We start from the raw sequence: 20,470 nt of genomic DNA, 5'->3' as shown, positions 1-20,470 counted from the left end.
ATCTTTCACCATCTTTGCTGCCCTTCTCTGGATCTGTTCTAGCACCAAAATGTCTTGTAGTGAGGGCCCCAGAGCTGAACACAGTACTCAAGACTTCACCAGTGCTGAGAACAGGGAGACAATCACTTCCCCTGTCATGCTTGTCACCTTCTTGGCCACCTGAGCACACTGCTGGCTCATATTCAACCAGCTGTCAATCAACACCCCCAAGTCTTTCTCTACTGGGCAACTTTCCAGACACTCTTGCCCAAGCCTGGAACATTGCACAGGGTTGTTGCGACCCAAGTGCAGGACCCAGTAGTTGGCATTTTGAACCTCAAGCCATTGATCCAGCCTGTCCAGAGCTTTCCTACCCTCCCAACTTAAGTGTCATCTGCAAAATTACTGAAGGTGCACTCAGTCCTCTTGTCCAGATCACTGACAGAACTGTCCCCAATTCTAAGCCCTGGGAAACCCTAGCTGTGACTGGCTCCCGACTGGATTTATCTCCATTCACCGCTGCTTTTTGGGCCTGGCCATCCAGCCAGTTTTTTACCCAGCCAAGCATCCACTCGCCCAAGCCATGACCAGCCAGTTTCTCCAGAATGATGTGGGAAATAACAGGATTCATCCGAAAAACAGGGAGATGCTTTCAAGTCTTTGGGAATGGCATCCAATTTTAACTTTCTGCAGAACTTCCCAGTTCTGTTTGAACTGGAACATGAGACATCTTCACCACCCTGCGTGGTTTGTAAGAAAACAAGTAAAAAAAAACATGCAAGGAAGAAGGCCAGGACTCTGCCACCTCTGCCAAAGGATGTTTATGCTCACAGAAAGCAGTCCCACATCTTGAGGAAAACATGATTAACGGTGCCACGTTGATCTTAATTGGATTTATTAAGACAAATGTTGAAACTCCGGCGTGCATGTGGAAGGGCATAACCAAAGCAAAAAAGTTAAAAAAAAGAAGCCCTGGGGGAGTGAGCTAATGACTATCTTCCCATTACCTCATGGGATCATTAGGTCGGCATGATCTCGCTGCGGCCAGCACCGGTGCCACCTCCCTGTCGGGACGGAGGCCAGAGGCCTTTCCTTTCCCCTCCGCACAGGTGCTGCCCCGCAGCGGGAGGCGCGAGCTCGCCGCCGTGTCGGGAAACCAGCGGTGCCCCCCTCAGGGAGCGCCCCTCGCCTCTCTGCAGGGCGGCGGGTCCGGGGGGGGCCGGCGGGTAAAGTGGGACAACCACCCGTGCGCCAGGACGCAGCCGGGGCCATTCAACTCCCCGCCCTACCCCCCTTCCCCCGGGGAGGCTGTCGGGCAAGGCGGCATTGTTGGCCGTGTCCATCACTCCCCGTCCCCGGCTGACATAATGAATACGCTTGGACACACCTTCCAGCCCGGCGAAGGGGAGCGCCGCATCTCCACGGAGAGCCCCGACGAGTTCTCCGCTCCGTTCCCCTCAGCCCTCGGAGAGGCGTCCTGTACGCCCGCCCAGCCCTATAGCCCGGCTCCCCGTCCCTGCCCAGTGAAGGGCCGCGGCGGCCGGGCTGGGCTGGGCCGGGCAGGGCGAGGCGGGGTGAAAGCCCTCGCTATGCTGCCCAGTGCCCTGTACTGGGACCTGGTGGGTTCCTCGGCTCTCCTGAACCTGCCGGCGGCGCCAGGCTTCGGCAACCTGGGCAAAAGTTTCCTCATCGAGAACTTACTGCGAGCAGGGGCGCCGCCGAGCCCTGCCCAGCTCCGTCCCCTCCCCGCCAGCCCCGTCCCCCTCAAGCTGTGCCCCGCGGCGGAACAAATCAGCCCCTCAGGGGGTCTCTACCCGACAAGATGGGCTTTTCAAGTGCTTAACCCCTCTGCGGCGGACGGCGGCCGCCTGCCAGCACGGGCTCCGGCAGCGGAGAGAGGCAGCGTCTTCCCGCCGGCAGCCACAGGTGAGCGCTGGCCCCTTGCCGCGTACCGCCGCCGGGGAGAGGGGATGGAAAGGGGTTTCGAAAGGGCTCGGACCCGGGTTTCGGCACGGCGAGGAGAGTGGGAGGGAGAGAGCCGGCCGCTCCCTTCCTCCAAGCCGCTCCAACGATCCCGGAGGTGGTGGCACGCCGTGCCCCACTGGGTGCTGTACCACCGGGGCCAGAATCTTGCCCTGTCGCTGGCGACGGGACTTCGAGAAGCGGGCTCGGGACCGGGTAGGCGGCAGCCGGACGGTGGGTTTAAAGTGCGCTGGCCGGCGCACTTGTAGTGTAGAGAGTGCCGCAAAGGCTTGTGCTGGTCGTGACGAGCACTTTTAACTGCCCTTGGTCGCAGTTCTTTTCAGGTCTACCAGTTCTTCACAGCCTAAAGGAATGGTAAAACGGCTTAACGCCAACAGGCGCTCCGAGAAGGTCTGAAATTCTTAGTTTTGGGAGAAAGACGAGCGGTCACGTTCCTCTCGGTAGCGATAACTCGGGAGGCAGGCGGCAGCAGCCCCCTCCCGGTGTGCCACGTCCCAGGGGGACAGCAAGGGCTGAAGGACTGAGCTCTTGCAACGAAGAGGAAAATCAACTTAAGCAAAACAGGCAATTTTCATACGTTTGTGCAAAACCGAGGGCAGGACAAAAAAAAAAAAACACCCACCACCAGAACAAACAAAAACTTTAAAGCTGTGTAAAAGGACTGTGATTAACAATTCGGTCTGGTGTTAGAGTACAAGCCAGCGCTTTACGGGGTAGTGAGAGACGTGTCACTTGTGCCGGTTCGACCAGTTTTCCAGCGACCTGTCCGGCCCGCGGTGTTCCCTTAGAGGGGGGGATGCCAGCGGCTTTCCATCGAACAGGCCGGCAGTAAGCAGTGTCATTGAAGTGGAAATAACTAGTTCTACAGCACACGTTGTGTTTATTGAATGTGCCGTTTTTCATATAAGTATGTTTTGTCTGGGCATGAACAACGTTTTAGGAATGCGCGCTTATGTCAGTTATGGAACTGACTGTAGCTGAATTCAAAGGAAATGCGTAAAATTCGCTGTTCGACTCGCTATCTAGAGTATGTTTTGCCTTTCCATTACATCAGTACATTTCAGTCTTATATAGTATTTGAAGAGTTTTTATTTTAGCATCGTGTATTTTTAAATGTATTGATGATTGCACAAGGAGAGCCGTGCTTTTTGAAGTAAAGCTTTAAGGTGTGAAACCTAATGGCTTGTTTTAGAAGCAGAATTAATAACGGTTGTTTTCAAGAATAATTTTATCTTAGTTAAATCCTGTACACTGTTCTGCAAAATTGAAAAGAGGTTCAAGCATGATGTACTTTAAAGGTAGGCAGGAGGGAGGCAAAGAAGTGTACATCAACATTTCTGAATATTCCAGACCTCAGCTGCCCTGAGTGTTATCTTAAGCATATCACTTATGAAAACATGTTTATTTTAAACAACTATAGGCCAGGCCAGGAAATAGGACAAGTATTATCTTTCTGGAATTAAGTGCATATTTCTCCCCATTCCTGCCTGTGTGCCCCCCACTCCCCCTTCCTTCCCGAGAAAAGGTGGGGAAAAAAAAGGATAAAAAGCTTTAGAGAAAATGCTGCGCTTAGAGCACTTGTGAAAAGAGAGATACCAAATGCTCCAGCGTTCATTACCGTAGGTGAACTTTCACAGGAGTTCCTGAATGATTATTTTTGTCAAATACTTATTTCTAGGATTAGTTCATTCTTTGATTGGCCTACAGTGGTGCTGATGAATTTGGCAAAGTCTGCCTAGTCATTTTGAGTCCAATCTTAAGGTTTTTTTTCTGATCCCACAGCTCCCAGGGATTTTGGAGGGAGCTTTGGACAAACGTACCATGCTCTGTATTAGAGCAGTGAGAAATAATAAGTTTTCTCATGCATTATGCACTTGGGGGGGAAAAAAAAAGGGCTTCTGCAAATGGAGATGTACAACAAATATTCTCAGGGATGTATTGATTCTGACTTGACTTACTTGTGCTAGAGTGATGAGGGACTCTTAGCTGTATGAACTTTCATAAATGCAAATTAGATTGGAAATGCCCTGGTGAGCCCAATTTCGTGTTTTCTGAGGCTGCTGTTCTCTCTAGTGTAGGTGTGTGCTGGAGGAGCCATTCAGGCTGGGCAGTTGCATTTGCGAGTAAGGCTAGGGTGGTCAGGCTGTGTGATATGTTTCTTGTTTAGGCAGGGATAGAATTTTGTCAGAATAAGAATTTTAGCCTACTTAGGTAAAACACCTAGCAAAGGTGTTTAAAGTGAGTAATTTGTACCAGGTAGGGGTTTTTTAATTTGCTGATTTTTGTGATTTTTTTTTTTAAATGTGGTTTTTTTGCTTTTTTAGGAATGAACTTTCCTTTTTCAAGATCCCAAATCACATGATATTTTGGAAAATCTCAGTCTAAATCCTTAAAGCCACTGTAAAGCAAAATGAGTTTATTAATCTTTCCGAACAGGCGAGCGCTTTATAGATAACGCAGGGCCTAGAAGCGCTCTAGCAAACTGGCTTGGCCTAATCCAGGGGGTTTTAAAATTTAAATAAAAAAAAAGGCTATAGAAAAGAGACTTGAAAAAAGACCAGAACTTTTAGAATCAGTAATCTGTATTGGTAATGTAGTTCAAGATTCTGGTGAGGTCACCAAAAGTTCTCAGAAAGGAAGGCATATAAAATCACACCAGGGACTGAACTATTCAAGCTGAACCTTTTTACAGTTCCAAAAACATGTAACAATCACAGCATCTATCAAGGAAAGGCATGAAGAAAGCACTCTGGTTTAGGGTACCTTTTAACACTCCATAAAAGTGCTAAAATTGAAAATCCTGTATTCTTTCTGTAAACTGGAAAACTCGTATCCATAGCAGCAAAGGAGACCAAGTGGGATGACACTCTTGATCTCGTACATCTGGTCATGGTAGCCCTTCCCTTTGTTAACTCCTCAGCAGCAGACTTTCATGAGCAAGTTTCCATTACCATAACTTACAGGATCCAAAGGATTTACTTTTTGCTATTTCGAGTGATATTCTGCATACACATTTTGAGTTCTCCAACATTAGCCTAAATGAGAAAGTGAACAAGTACTCAGAAAGTGTCACATCCTAGATGCATCATCTACTAAGTGGCCTTGAAGAAATATCTTTATGTTGTCTGTAAAATATTAAAATCTTGTTGTTTTTTTAAAAAGGAAGAGTAATCAAATAGTGGATTATTTAAATTAAGAGTACAGCTGCATGAACAAGCAGTGTGTTTCATAAAACTTGAAAAGCAGGAGCATTTTTGCTGTATGATAAACTCACTGGCCTTTTGCAATGGTATGCCAATTTATACCAGCCTGAGATTCCTGCAGGCTTTCTTGCACTTTGTTCTTGAAGCCCCAGTGCTGCTGGTGAAACACTGAACTGAGTCCTTTCCTTTAGCAGATGTGACAAGCGCTGTGTTTCTCTCTATCTGAACTGAATTTCTCCCAACCTGTGTGCTATGAGCCTGATTCTTCTTCTTGATAAAATAAATTCATAATACTGTCCTCTGCCTTGTGAGGAGTTCATACAGTTGTGTATTCATAGCCCTGACTAGGTAAAGCTATTTAAACACTGGATGCCCAGATTCTGTTCTTCCTGGCTAAAAACTTTATAGAAAATGTAAAGCAGCGTTTCCCAGTGAAACGTCTTGCAGCTATGCAGTTTATACTTGCACTGCTTCTTAAAGGATGAGGGAAGCTCCGGATACAAGTTCTGAGCAAACTAAGGGACACTCAAGCATGGAAAAAGTCCTCAGTTTCTGCTTTCCAATCTGGTATTTCGTCTCTCTCCTTGTCCTGTCATTGTCTTCTGGATAAATTAAAAGACTTGAGAGTTTTTCGCAGTGTTTCTGACAGGAAAATAACATTGAGGATGCTGAGACGCAGTCTGATGTGGTACAGGTGCTTGAAAGAGGTTCACTCTCTGTCTTTCCTCGTGACTTGGTTTCTAGAAGTATTGGCTAACAGGGTGAAATGCAAAGTTACTCTGCTACCTGAAATTATTCTCTGAGCAGCTCTGATCTTCTCAAGTAATTTGCCCTAGAGGAAAGTGACAGTAAATGCTTTACAGCCAGAATATGATCATTAGTGGTATAACCATGAGTATGGGCATATATGGCAAAAATCTGGCTTTCTACTTTAATCATGGCATTTTGATGAATTAACAAAGACAGGAAACTGAAAAGCACAATGAGACAAATATAACAGCGAGATGCTTTCATTGTAAAATTTGCTGGAGTACTGATCTTACAGGATTTTTGGCCTAAAGCATCAGAGGACAATGGAGCAGAGTACAGTACAGTGCATATAACACAGAAGAATGCAATTAGAACGAGCATATCATAAACATAAATTGGACTTAGAATGATACACATCCATTCTGTGATACAGTTTTAGCTTTTCTTTCTGTAACATTTGAAGTCTTTACATTTTAATCTGTGTATTGTCACAGTGTGCCAGTAGGAAATCTCCTCTGATTTCTACTGCGTAGAAGAGGAGCTGGAGCAAAAAAGAAATGAGGTGATTTGCCTAAGGTAAGAGAGAAAAACAGTAGCATTGCAGGGAAATAAAACCAAGCCTTCCTCTGCAGGCTAGCTCTTTGGACCAGTGTCAGGTTTTTTCCCCATGAGATGATGATACAAATTCTATCTGCAACACTCTTTTATGTTGATTTTTATATCTTATTGCCCATATTTTGGGTAAAATCTCTTGCATTTGTTTATGACAACCAGGAGATACTGGAATTACTGAAATTAAATTGATTTTTCCCTCATTTTGGATTCCCTCTTAGTGAATAAATGTTTATTAATTATTGATTTCAAACCAGCTGGCAGCTAGTGTGTCCTCAAGTGACATGTAGCACTAACTTTCAGTAAAATAAAAGGCAGAAAAGAGCAGAGTGCTTTCTCTCAGCTCCCTCTAGGCTTGCACTAGCCTCTGGAAAGTTAGCTTCCCTGGAACATGTTTTGTAATGCAGAATGAGCTGATCTTCTGAAATCACATAATATATTCTCTATGTTTTTAGAAAGTACATGACTGTGATAAGGATTAATCTCAACAAGCAAGTTCTCTACTTGAGTGCAAGTTTCAGACTGATTATTTTTTTTCCTTAACCAATTACCCTGAATTTTGGAAAGCAAGTTATCTGCTTTTGTGGCACACCAAAAGTGTTGTGCATTCTTGTATAATGCAGTTCTGCAAAATAAGTAACTTCTCTAAAGATTTCCTTTATGGTCAATCATGAGCCATAGCACAATTGGGAAGGTAACTTTTTTTTTTCCAAATTAACACAAGTGCAGGAATGTAAAGCACTAGGATGCTGTTTGAAGTATGAGGTGTGTAGACCCTGATCTTTATAAAGGTAGACACCTAAACATTTTCAGCAACCTGGGTTGTGTTTTTTAGAGGTGAGTTATGAAGTTGGAGAAATGACACTTGTGACTCCCCTTCAGGAAATTTTCCTTGAGAGGCTGACTTTTTTCTGAAGTTAAAGCAAACAATTCTCAAGATACTTTGTATGTATGTTGAAGATTTTACCTCCTCCTCCTTCTGGACAGTTTGGTGGTGTTTGTTACAGTCCTCACCCCTGGAAATTTGTGACTATGTTAATACCTTGAATTTCAACGTGAAAAAGTTATTTGTTTGTACAGATGTTAAAAAACCCTCATGTGTTTAAAAAAAATAAGAATGGAAAAATAATTACTTCTAAATAAATTGTAATATGTTGAAAATCAAAGATAAAAATGTTAGTGCCTTTATGGCTGTATTTTAGATTTCTAACACTTTTACCTGTGCTGAGGATTGTATTTTTTTGCTATTGCCTATGAAGGATAAGAAGAATTTCATTCAGCTATATATTTAATTGACTAAATAATAATGTTTTGTCTAATTTAGTTGTCTAAATATGTTGTCTTATCCGTAGTCAATACAGAGATGCTTGCATAGCTTGACACAAAATACCTTCTTAGACATCTGTGTTCAGCAGCTCTACAGAATAGATTCATCACTTTATCTATTCTCATTGGCTGTACAGGAGGCCCAGACAAGGAGCTTAGACAATGCACTGAACTTTTAGACAGAGAAGTGAGAGTAATGCTACCCTTTCAAAAAGCGTTGGTAAGCAGAAAATGCTTGAGCAGACTAGTGCATGGGCATCATGAAGAAGGACAAAGCTGAAGACAAAGCTGGTAAATCCACAGCTTTCCAGATGTGATGGGTTGTAATTTCCCTCCAGCATTAATTTTTTGCCAGACCAACTCAGTTAGAAGTAAATGAAGCTGTATTTACAAGCAAAATCTACTCTCTACAATGGAATGCAATGAATATGTACAGAATATACAGTATTTACAATATGATACAGATATTTACAATTAGCAAACAACACAAAAACCTCCCTGGTCAAAAAGACCAGGGACACCGTTCCACTGCCCCTCCCCCCCCCCCCCCCCCCCCCCAAACCTCCCTGTCCCCAGAGACAGAGAGGAGCAGAGAGAGAAAAGCAGTGGGTTAAGACTTATCCAAGGCCAGCCAGAAGCACTTTATCTCTCCTGAGCAAAGCAAAACAGCCGAGATCAGAAGAGAGGAGAAAAAGGAATGGGAAGAATTGTTATGGTACAGCTCCTCTTATTCCAGATATTTACCCAATGAATTTGTTTAGAATAATATTTTGTTTTCCTTTTTACACCCAGTAGTGATTTATTTATGGTTTTCTACTTTCCTGCTCGAAATCTGCTGAATTTTAAAGGCATAGCCTAAACCCACCACAGTCCACCCCTTCTAAACAATTTCATTGGATGCTAATACTATCCATCTAATCTAAAACAATATCCACAATAATGAGTAAATGAAGGTCATAGTCCATTCTGGCTATCTCAGATGTAGATGATTCAGAAGTTCAAAAAATAGGAAACAAGAAAACAGAAAACAATTTGTTTCTCTGCAGATAAGGTGAAGAAAAAGAGCAGGGACTCTCAGTTGACTCTGGGCTCTCAGGGTTCTTAGGGTTCATGCACTATAGAGTCCTCATGGATTCTTCTTTTTGGGCATAATGCTGTATCTGTACAACACTCTGAAGTTAAACTCACTCAGCTAAAGTTAGATTTCTTTGTGGAATACACTGAATTTCACCATTCTCTTGCATTACCCAGTAAGTGTGACCAGGACCTTCAGCAGAAACCACCCCTTGGACAGGTTTGGCCTCTCCTGAAGGAGAAAGTACCCAAACAGTACCCAAACACATATTCTTTTCTCTAACAACAGGAATTTTATCATCCTCTACCTTTTGTAGCTGCAGGTCCAGCTCGATTCACTAAACCTCTGCTATTTACCAGCCAGGTTGCTTGTGTTAGATCCACCCTTCACGGCTTTGAGAATGGTCTTCAGCAAACTGTTGTAGCGTTCAGTCTTCCCTGCAGCTGGTGCATAGTAGGGAATGTGGAATATCCACTCAATGCCCTGCTCTTTGGCTCAGTTTTCACAAAATTGTTTTTGAAGTGAGTTCCATTGTCTGACTCAATCCTCTCTGGAGTTCCATGTCTCCACAGGATTTGTCTCCCCTGACCAAGAAAGGTGTTGTGTGCAGTTGCATGTGGAACTGGGTAAGTTTCCAACCATCCAGTGTTTGCCTCTACCATAGTAAGCACATATTGCTTACCAGATCAGGAACGAGGTAGAGAGATGTAGTCAATCTGCCAGGCCTCACCATACTTGTACTTGGACCATCTGTCACCATACCACAAGGGCTTGATTCGCTTTGCCTGCTTAATAGATGCACAAATGTCACAGTCCTGGATGACTTCTGTGATAGCATCCATGGAAATGTCTATGGATCTGTCACGAGCCCATTGGTATGTTGCATCTCTGCCTTGATGTCCTGACAAATCATGAGCCCACCGAGCTAAGAACATCTCACCTTGGTGGTTCCAGTCAAGATCAAAATCAGAGTCCATGTTTACTTGAGAAAGTCTTGCAGCTAGATCTGCCTGATGGTTGTGGTGTTCCTCAGTAGCTTTGCTCTTAGGAATGTGAGCATCGATGTGTTTCACCTTCACTGGAACTCTCTCGACTCGATCAGCAATGTCCTGCCACAGGTCGGCTGCCCAAATGGGTTTTCCTTTTCTCTGCCAACCACTCTTCTTCCAGTTCTTTAGCCAACCCCACAGAGAATTGGCTACCATCCATGAGTCAGTGTAAAGATAAGGCTTTGGCCATCTCTCACATTCAGCTACGTCAAGAGCTAGCTGGACAGATCTTACCTCTGCAAATTGACTGGATTCTTCTCCATCTTTTGCCTCTGCTACTTGGTGTGTTGGACTCCACACTGCAGACTTCCACCTTCGCTTGTTTCCAACAAGACGACAGGAACCGTCTGTGAACAAAGCATATTTCTTTTCATCATCAGAAAGGTCATTTTAAGGAGGAGCTTCCTTAGCATGAGTTACTCTCTCCTCTGGAGGTTTGGTACAGTTACTGCCTTCTGGCCGGCTTGTGATCACCTCCGCCAGACCAGGCCTTTCAAGATTTCTCATTCAAGCTCTCTGTGTTATCAGAGCCATCCCCTTAGACCATGTGGCATCTGTGGCATGATGTGGTGTAGAGCCTTTACTTTTGAACATCCAATCAAAAACTGGCATCTAGGAGCTAGAATTTGTGACTCAGTTGCAATTACTTCAGAAGCAGCTTTTACTCCTTCATAGGCAGCTAGAATCTCTTTCTCTGTTGGAGTATAATTTGCCTCTGAGCCTCCGTAGCCTCAATTCCAGAAACCAAGAGGAAATCCACGTGTCTCACCTGGAGCTCTTTGCCACAAGCACCAGGTTGGACCATTGTCACTTGCAGCCATGTACAAAATGTTTTTAATGTCTAGACCAGTTCAGACAGGTCCCAGACCCATTGCTTGGACTACTTGTGTTTTATCTGGTCAAAAGCTGCCTGTTGCTCAGGACCCCACTGGAAACTGTTTCTCTTTCAAGTCACATTGTACAGAGGTTTCACAATCTGACTGTATCCAGGAATGTGCAGTCTCAAAAATTCCACTATACCCAAGAGACATAGAGTTTCTGATCATGGGATTTGCCATGGTAGAGACTCTGTTTACCACATCCACTGGAATGTGTCCGCGTCCATCCTGCCACCGCACTCCCAGAAACTGAATCTCTCTGGCACCAGAGGCTGCTGCATCTTTCTTCTTGATAGTAAGACTGACACCTTGGAGTCTTGGCAAATGGTGTAGGGTTTGGTTGCTAGTTTGGGTTATCACAGAGATGAAATATGACCATGCATTGTCACCAGCCAGAGGCACCTGTGTTTCCTCAGGCAGAGAAAAACAAGTACAGCAAATTGTGCTCTAATAATAAGGCATTTGAATGATGCCTCTGAAAATTGAGAGTGATTCCCATGATTTCAGTTCATCTACAGTGTCACTCTATCAGCTACTACATTGCTATAGATGTGACAAAATGATTATTGTTCTGTTAGCTCATTCCAAGCCCTTTTTGGTGTGACTACTCTTAATTTTTGAAAGCCTCACCAAGATGCAACATAAAAATAGATGCACACTTCACACATCTGCCTTTCATGTAGTATTTAAAAATACACATTTAGAACTTCAAACACCTTTCAATGAATCTTTGTCAATATTTTAAACCTGATCTGTGTATAGTGCCCTGGTCTGCCCTTTTGGCTTCACTTTCTTTGAACATTCATGTGGTCATGTTTTACAGGAATGGATGGGGAGTGAATAGGTAGTAATTTTAGGAGTGTAAGGATCTTAGGGATGCTGTAAACAGGCTCTTGCAGTAAGTTTTGCCAGGTTCATGTGGTGGTTCATGCCTTTGTTGGGCTATAGTAGTGGTTGTTGCTTCATTTTGTTGCCCAGAGGCTCCTTCAGCTGGCTGAAACACTTTGGGGTGCACAACTGTTGCTGGAACATTGCATTCTAAACACAGTAACTGCTGGGGTCAGCCATGATTCATTGTGAGGCCCAGGGTTTGTGATTTGGGAGAGTTTGTGGTCTGGGAGCAGAAATGGACCACTGAGATAGCAGAGCTACTGCTGGAGTATTTGCAGAGAGCTTATCATGACACAAAACTTTTCTGCGGCTTGGCAAAAGCCTACTGTAATCATTGCCAATGATGGATAGAGGTAGGACATTGTGGTTTCCTTGTGCCCTCCTTTTGGACACAAATCATCTAAGGTTCTTAGAGCTAAAGCCTGGGCATTACTGCGGAAAGCAGTTTGTGTAGGTTTAACAGTATTTGAAGAATTAAAGTGTTTGTGCAGCTTGAGGTCTGTCTGTTCTGTGCTTACTGTTTCTTGTTATCTGGCTCTTACCAGCTTTCTGAAATATTCTTTGGAGGGGTTTCAGCTCTCTTGGCAGGTTTCTACCACATTTTTATCAGCTAGCTTAACAGACCACCAACAAACTAACAACGCGTTTGGTGAGAGAGCCCAATATGGGTAATACCACAAGTCTACCATCACTTCATTTTTCCTCAATAACCAATTTGCCTTCACTTCTTCCCCCTTCCCTGATGGCTAACAGGCTACACTATTTCCTGAATCATTTCACAACACTAGGATTAGGAAAAGCAGATACTGTCTTTTAACAATAAGCCATTTAAAAATTACATATCCATCTTAACTGAATTGTGCTCAGGAACATTACTTCAAAATGGTAGATAGTTGGAAGGAAAACTGGTCTTACTGTCAGCATGACTTTTTAGTATGGGAGGGCTATTGAATGGTATCTTCAGAGTTGGCACTATATTTTAAAATGTCAGTATCTGAACTCATCTTGGAGTTTTAGCACTGGATGAGCTTGAGGTCCATTTGCATGTTCAGTAAAGTGCTTTTTATTTGCAAAGCTGAAAAACGAGCATTACTAACAAAATTTGCATGCAGCAACAGTGTCAAAAGAAACAATCTTCTGTGAGAAAAAGAAAAGCAAATTATTTGTTCAGTTTGGGGTATCTCATCCTTTTATAAGTATACTTAAAAAAATAAAAAATAAAAAATTGAAAGCTTGTAGTACAGTTTTCAGAGTGCTGGATTGATATTTCATGTTCATGCGTCTGTGAAGCTAAGTCGCTAAAGTCCTCTGAAATTCTGAGTTCCCCACAGTGTCCTTTTTTTGGTAAAATGAGAATCACAGAATTATTGAGGCTGGAATAGACCTCTGAGATTATCAAGTCCAGCATATGACCTAGCATCACCACATTGACTAGACCTTGTCACTGAGTGCCACATCCAGTCTTTCCTTAAACACCTCCAGGAACAGTGACTCCACCACCTCCCTGTCTGGTCTGTTCCAGTGTCTATTTACCATTTCCATGAGGAAGTGCTTCCTAACATTCAACCTAAACCTCCCCTGGTGCAGCTTCAGGCCATGCCCTCTCATCACAAGTTGTCTGGGAGAAGAACCTGACCCCCACTTTACTACAACTTCCCTTCAGGTAGTTGTAGAGTTGTGATAAGTTGCCCTCTGAGTCTCCTCCAGGCTAAACACCCCCAGCTCCCTCAGCCTCTCCTCATAAGGCTTTCTCTCCAGTCCTGTCACCAGTCTTGTCGTTCTCCTCTGGACCCACTCCAGCACCTCAATATCTTTCTTGTAGTGAGGGGCCCAGAACTGCACACAGTACTGGAGGTGAGTACTGTGTAAATGTGAAGCAGAAAAAGTATTAAGTATCTTGAATGTGAATTAGTAGGATTTGATCCCTGGTTAATGTTTTCTCCACATGGCTGGAAGCAACAGCTATCTTTTGGTTACTGTGTACTTCATTCTGGCCAATAAATACAGAACTAATATCCTGACGTTTCAGCAATTCTCAGCCTTATGTGAACTGTGAACAATGTTTGCTTCACATGTCTTGACCAACAAATAACTGGTGGTCACCCCACAGTCTCCTCCATGTTGAACAACCCCATCTCCCTCAGACACTCTTCATAGGTCATGTACTCCAGGGTCTTCGTGAACCTCATTGCCCTTCTCTGGTCATGTTCCAGCAGCTCAATGTCTTTCCATAGTGAGGAGTTAAGATCTCTACTGTTTGCATCATGGTGCTGTGTTAGTGCATTAAATCATTGTCAGCAACATCCATAGGAATACATAGCTCATCTGGAGTTTCCTGATGCAGAAAGTCTCAATTTTTGATGCTGATCCATCTCCTGACCTTTATGCTTGCAGCTTCCTCGTTGAGAGATTCAGTGAATGGAGAAAACCTATCATTTCCTATTCTTCTATCTTTATTTGCAGGAGCGTGCTATCTGTCTGAAGCAATAGCTTACTTAATTCTGGTTTATCCAGACATTTCCTGGCTCTGTTATGTATCATTACAAGCATCATATTATCAAAAAAGAGCAAAGGACTAGAGGGAGTTAAGAAACCATTATGGAATATCAAGAAAAGGCCAGTGTGTCTTGATAAAAATTGTAAGGCATGAATAAGGTGCCGGAGCAATGATTAAAGGGAACAGAGCATTGTGGTAGCCCAGGAATGTTTGAGATGTGTGAAAAGCAAAATAATTGAGTGTGGCACCTTCTGTGTATTAAATTGTATTTATAGCAGCAGAAGGTTTTACCTGGCTGTGAAAGAAACTTGATAGTGGAATGAGGAATGTGGTTTTTAAAGAAGGAAGGAAAAGCTCTTCACCTGGTGTGGTGGTGAAAGTTTCTCCCTCCCCCCACAAAGAAAGAAACCACAGCTGACTAAGTCGGAGGAGCAAAGCTGTATTTACAAGCAGGATGAAATGCAGTGAATGTATACACAATATATACAGTATTTACAATATATACAGAATTATACAGCAAAGAAAGTAATACAGAACAAAACTCCCTCCTCCTCCTCTGGAGTGTTCCCCTCCCTGTACCCCCTCTCTCCCCCCCACCTCCCTTTTTCCCAAAAAAAAAAAGGGTTAGAGAGAGAGAAAAGGTAATTATTAAGGAGGAAAGTCTTGTTAGGCTCAAAAGTGCATGCAAGGATTAGTTTTCTTACCTGTTATTCAAGGTCAGCTCCGGCTGGTTGCTCAGAGAGACAGGCTGAAAAGACAGAATAGACTGGAACTGAGAGAGACTCAAAGTGAACTAAAACTTAAAGTTGCATTTTACCTATCTACCAATGAAATTTGTTTAGACCTATCTTTGTTTTCAAAATACTCAGACAGAGTGTTCCAGCACTGTCCCTTTCTTAAAGGCACAGCCTAAAACAGTCACACCTGGGAGTTTGGGAACTGCAGCAAATGTAATATTAGCAATATATAAAAGATACTGTCAAGAACAAGTCCTCATGTTCAGGAGGATGGCTGAGATTGTTTGGCACATCTTTACATTCTCCATCTCTTGTGCTGCCTCAGTTAGTCAAATTCTTTCCAACTTCCACACCAGTTATGTTGAAGCTCTGTGGATGAGGGCAACAGGGCTGGTGAGAGGCCTTGAGCATGAGCACTATGAGGAGAGGCTGAGGGAGCTGGGATTGTTTAGCCTGGAGAAGAGGGAGGCTCAGGGGTGACCTCATTGCCCTCTACAACTACCTGAAGGGTGGTTGTAGCCAGGAAGGGGTTGGTCTCTTCTCCCAGGCAACCAGCACCGGAACAGGGGGACACAGTCTTGGGCTGCGCTGGGGGGGGTTTGGGCTCGAGGTGAGGAGAAAGTTCTTCACCGAGAGAGTCATTCATCATTGGAATGTGCTGCCCGGGGAGGTGGTGGAGTCACCATCGCTCAAGGTGTTCGGGAGGAGATTGGACGTGGCACTTGGTGCTATGGTCTAGTCATGAGGTCTGTGTTGATAGGTTGGACTCAATGATCCTCAAGGTCTCTTCCAACCTTGGCTATACTGTGATACTGTGATACTGTGATGTATGAGATGGGTAATATTTGGCTCCACATTCTCAACTGTTTTAAGCTCTTTAGGACACAGTTTCTCACTTTTGGTGGTCTTGTGTGGAAGCTTTAGAATACTAATGTGTGATGTAAATAATTCCTTTCTGTAAATGTTTTGTAAACCTAAACCTCAAATACAGGCAACTAGTTCCTCTTGGAGTGTGTTTGTATTTCATTAGAAACAATAGAATAGAATAGAATAGAATAGAATAGAATAGAATAGAATAGAATAGAATAGAATAGAATAGAATAGACCAGTCTGGAAGAGACCTTCAAGATCATCGCATCTAACCCTTCAACCAATCCAACCCAACTAAACAACTAACCCATGGCACCAAGCACCCCATTAAGTCTCCTCCTGAACACCTCCAATGATGGTGACTCCACCACCTCCCTGGGCAGCCCATTCCAATGGGCAATCACTCTCTCTGTATAGAACTTCTTCCTAACATCCAACCTGAACCTCCCCTGGTGCAGCCTGAGACTGAGACTGAAAAATGTCACTGAAAAGCTCTAGCAGTAAAATGCTTATGAACTTGTCATTACAGTTGAAGAAATTTTCACCTAATCCTGTATGAATTCAGATAAAATATAGAGGTAAATATTTTCAAAGTGCTGAGACAATTTTCTGCAGCAATACTTTATTGCTTTGGAAGATGAGCAGATTTAATGGTCAGAAAACTTACTATGATGCCCTAATAGGTACTCAGGAATCTAAGTTCAAGTGATCTTTGGGTTTTATTCCCGTTGAAAAACCTTTAAAAGATTAACAAGATGGCTTAGATGCGTTTATCTATTTTATCTGTCTTTCTTGATTATTTAGTTCTTATTTTCTTGTTTTTGTTTTTTTTTTTTCCCCAAATCTAAGCATGCAGGTTTTTTTTTTTCTTTTCTTTTTTTTCATTAAGTTATTTTTAGAGATTTGGACCAACAGGCTCTAGGCTGTTTATTCACTGCCTAACCCAAAAGTGGAAAAGGCTATAAATGTTTTGATGCTGATCACATTTTGTAAGCATGCAATTCTAGCAGCATGATGAATCTGTTTTCAAAAGTGAAATATGGCAGGTTTCATAGCTAAGTAGAATGAACAGAAATTAAGATTAATGCAAAATCCCATGATCTTTTTAGACAACAGCTATGGGATTATTGAGTAATTAAGTTCTTTCCAGGTTTTGGAAGCACCGTTTGTCAAGGTCCGGGTGCTGAGGCTTTTGCTGGAGAAGAGCTGTGGTCCTCTGGGGAGATGTTGGGTTGGTACAGGAATGGTGCTGAGGCTCCTCTGGGCAGCCTGGGTCTGTAGAGAAAGGGTGCTGAGGCTTTGGCTGGAGCTGTGGTCCTCCGGGCAGCCTCTTTTCTCCGGAGCAGCATTGTCCCGGCTTTCCCTTCTCAGCGGCGTGGTTGTCTCCTGTGTCTTCCTTCATCTCTGTTTTTCTCCCCGTTTTTCTCTCCAAACCAGTAGTTGCTCCAGTCTTTTATACAGTTTTTAGTCCTTAGGTATGTATTCAAATATTGTCCCTCAGGAATTCCAGGGCCAGGAAATAATCCTTAGGTAAATATCCAGGTATCGTTTCCCCGGAAATCTTTCTGTGTATTGCTGTGTGTTTGGGCAAGATTTTGGATGGAGGGGGGGAGAATCTCTGTCTCCCCCGTCTCCATCCAGACAAGTCCCCCCACATTCCTTACACATCAGGAAACAGGTGGTAAAAACCATTGTGTCACCCTGCCCAGGGTACTTGATGGGTGGAGATTATCTTGCCCTAAAGGCGTGATGGCTGGGTCCTTGGGTCCATTGTTGTAGTCCCGTGTTATCACGATGCAATCACAAGCTGATTTACATCCAGGATTGGTAGACAGGATTCTTTCCACCTTTCCCGTGGCTCTGCTATCAGTTTATCTTTGTTGACTCACACCAAGAGAGACAAACTTATTACTTTCTCACACCATTTAGGCATAACAGAGACTTATGATTGATTGGTTCAAAAAATCTATAGACATTTTACCAAATATTGCCTTATTCTGTGGGTTGATTTTGCAGTTGGTTTGGTGGCTTTTGTTTGTTTGTTTAATTGTATTAAGCAGAGCCTTTTCCAGTAAATGGTTTATTTAAATTCAGAGCACTTTCTCAGCAAGGATGAGTTTAATGTTAGGCTAGCAGAATCAGGCCCTGTAGTTTCTGCCCAGAGAGCTCAACTGGATTATCTCATTGCATTTTAGAGATTTTATTCACAAAGGCTTCTTGTTTATTGAAGATCTTCTTGATTCAAGTATTAGCAGCATTGGAGTACAAGCAGAAGAGATAGAATTCACTCGTAGAGTTTATTTTTCTGAGGTAACTTGCTTACTCGAGTTATTTAAAATAGCCTTTTCAAATTCATTACATTCGTTGTGTCAACAATATATTATTGAAGTAATGCATTCAGTCTCAATATTTAGGAAAATACTCCCATTGTTATAGCAATTACAGAGGCAAATTTCAAATCTGCAGACTTGTATTCTTACAATAAATACGTTGAGTTTGGCATCTTACGGTTAAGCTGCGCGTGTAAAATAGCCTTGCTAAAATAAGAGCGATTGCTTGGTTTATCATTGTTTGCCTTAAAAATATCACCATCTTGAGAAAAAGGAGAAAGGACTTGTGGGGCAGGACTTTACACACTGACTTCTTGGAGGACTGTTGTTATGAATATCACCTAAGCTCAATGGATAATCAATTAGATCTTTGCTTTCTTTGCAGCTCTTTCCAAACACTTTTTTCTCCGAGCCCCGCCATTCTACTCAGCATGCTGCGGTGGGTCCTGTCAGCACCCTGCATCCCCCACTGCTTTTCCAAGTAAGTTTTTATGCTTCATCAGTAATGCTTGAGTTATTCTGTAAACCAAAGCAGCAGGATTTAATGTGTTCTGGAAAACTAATTGGTGATGCAATGGCAGCAGCTAATTCCTTAGTAAAATCACAGCAATCCTATTCAGAGGGTTTCCAAAGATTTATCAAACTTAAGTACACTGAGCAATTGTGAGAGGTTTCTAATGGCATTGAGACACCCAGACAGGGCTAACCTAGGAAAGCTCCTTGTTTTCAGTTTGATAGAAAAGCTTCTTTAAAACCAGTCTTTTAAGAAACTGTGTCAGTAAACATTTGCAAATAAGAAAATAAGAGAGCTGAAAGATCTTAAAATGGATGCTTCGTTTTAATGTCTGTTAGGGGTAAATTACGATTCAGGAAGCCCTAGCATTATTTAAATGAAACAGTCATTCTCTTTTTTTTTGTAGCAGTCAAATGCCTGCACATGTTTAATTTGGTTTTCTTTTCAAATTAAACTGGAAAAATTGAAATAGTAAGTTGAAGGGAATTTTGGCTTGTATACACTCTATGTTCAGGATAAAGACCTGGGACACCCTTCCATTTAATCCAAATATAAATTTAACCTTGATTGGGAAGCTTATGTGACACAGTGTAAGAAGGGATATTCGTTATTTTTCATGTTTATGGCTCAAGAGTACAAAAAGAAGCAGTATTTCCTCGTCCTTAGACACAAAGGAAAAGCACAATTCACCTATCAAATCCAAATAAAAATTGGAGCTTGTGCATATTCTAGCATATACTTTTTAATCACAGTTGCATTCAGACCCTTCCTGACTGCGTGCATGTGTTTTATGAATGTTTCAGAAGGGCAGTTGGTAAGCTGAATGATTCTTGTCAAGTGAGGCAGCAAATGCTGGCAGTTTAATGAGCTGCAAGTTTCTGAGCACCTCTTTAGGGGGCTGACACTTTCCCACAGAGCGTTTTACATGGCCCTGGCTCTCCCACAATGGCTGACAGCACCATGACCAATCACCACTTTCACTTTACTCATCCACACGCGACCTCACCACAATTTTTCACTGTGCAGATGAACTTTAGGAACCATTTCACATTGAAAAGGCCTGGGCAAGGGTCAGTTGCCCTTTTGTATGGCCATAAAGCAATACTCTATGTGCCAGTCTTTTCTCCTGTCTCACATTCCAAGAGATTTTCTGGACACCATTTAAAGCACTTGACTGAAAAATAAAGCAGTGAATGAAACTGACTTTTATAGACTCATTCTAGCTCATCTTCCCATATAACCCTGTCTACCTGAAAAGGGATTTAGTGGATGAGCTGAGTGTATACAGGGACTTGCTGAATACATAGGCCCATTATCAACTGTGGGGATTGTTTATTAACTAGGACTGATACACTACTATTTTGGAAGTGACCTATTAATTGTCCATTTAACTAGAATGTATTGAATTCAAATGAAAAAATGGAAACCATGACTAAAGCTTTTACTTGCTCCTTCAAGGTGGTCTCTGCCATGAAGGCAAGTGAAGATTGTTCCACAAATTAAGAGGACATTTATCACTATATATTAGGATACAAAGGAAAGCCTTTAAAAAAAGCCAAAACCTGAAGCAAAACAAAAATCAAACCAGCAACATAGGAAATAGTTGGTAACAGATTCACATTTATGTCATCAGAACACGAAACCTTTTGATGCACGTTGGGAGTGACGGGCTGCAAGCAGACTTACTTCGTATTGACGGAGTTGTTGAAATGCATGAAGGGCTGCCTGTCCCACTGTGTTGAAAAGTCCTTTAATCCACAAACTGACATTTAGTTT

The 20,470-nt window shown here is 42.8% G+C and overlaps 1 protein-coding gene across 2 annotated transcripts in view; it reads left to right on the top strand.

The window, feature by feature from the left end:
• The first annotated feature begins 1,369 nt into the window (after window positions 1–1,369).
• Window positions 1,370–20,470, top strand: part of DBX2 (developing brain homeobox 2) — a 35,431-nt gene continuing 16,330 nt past the window's right edge. For both annotated transcript variants that reach the window (XR_010992132.1, XM_068170307.1), the window contains exons 1-2: window positions 1,370–1,905; window positions 18,566–18,661. Coding sequence is in view for 1 of the 2 variants with exons in the window: in XM_068170307.1 (XP_068026408.1) it covers window positions 1,569–1,905; window positions 18,566–18,661 (433 nt within the window). In the remaining variant the exon portion in view is untranslated. The remainder of the gene's footprint in view (window positions 1,906–18,565; window positions 18,662–20,470) is intronic.

The sequence above is a fragment of the Melanerpes formicivorus genome, unplaced genomic scaffold, assembly GCF_026170545.1.
Source record: "Melanerpes formicivorus ecotype bairdi unplaced genomic scaffold, bMelFor1.0.p_v2 SCAF_3, whole genome shotgun sequence".
NCBI lineage: Eukaryota > Metazoa > Chordata > Aves > Piciformes > Picidae > Melanerpes > Melanerpes formicivorus.
This window is presented reverse-complemented; position numbering and strand designations above follow the sequence as displayed.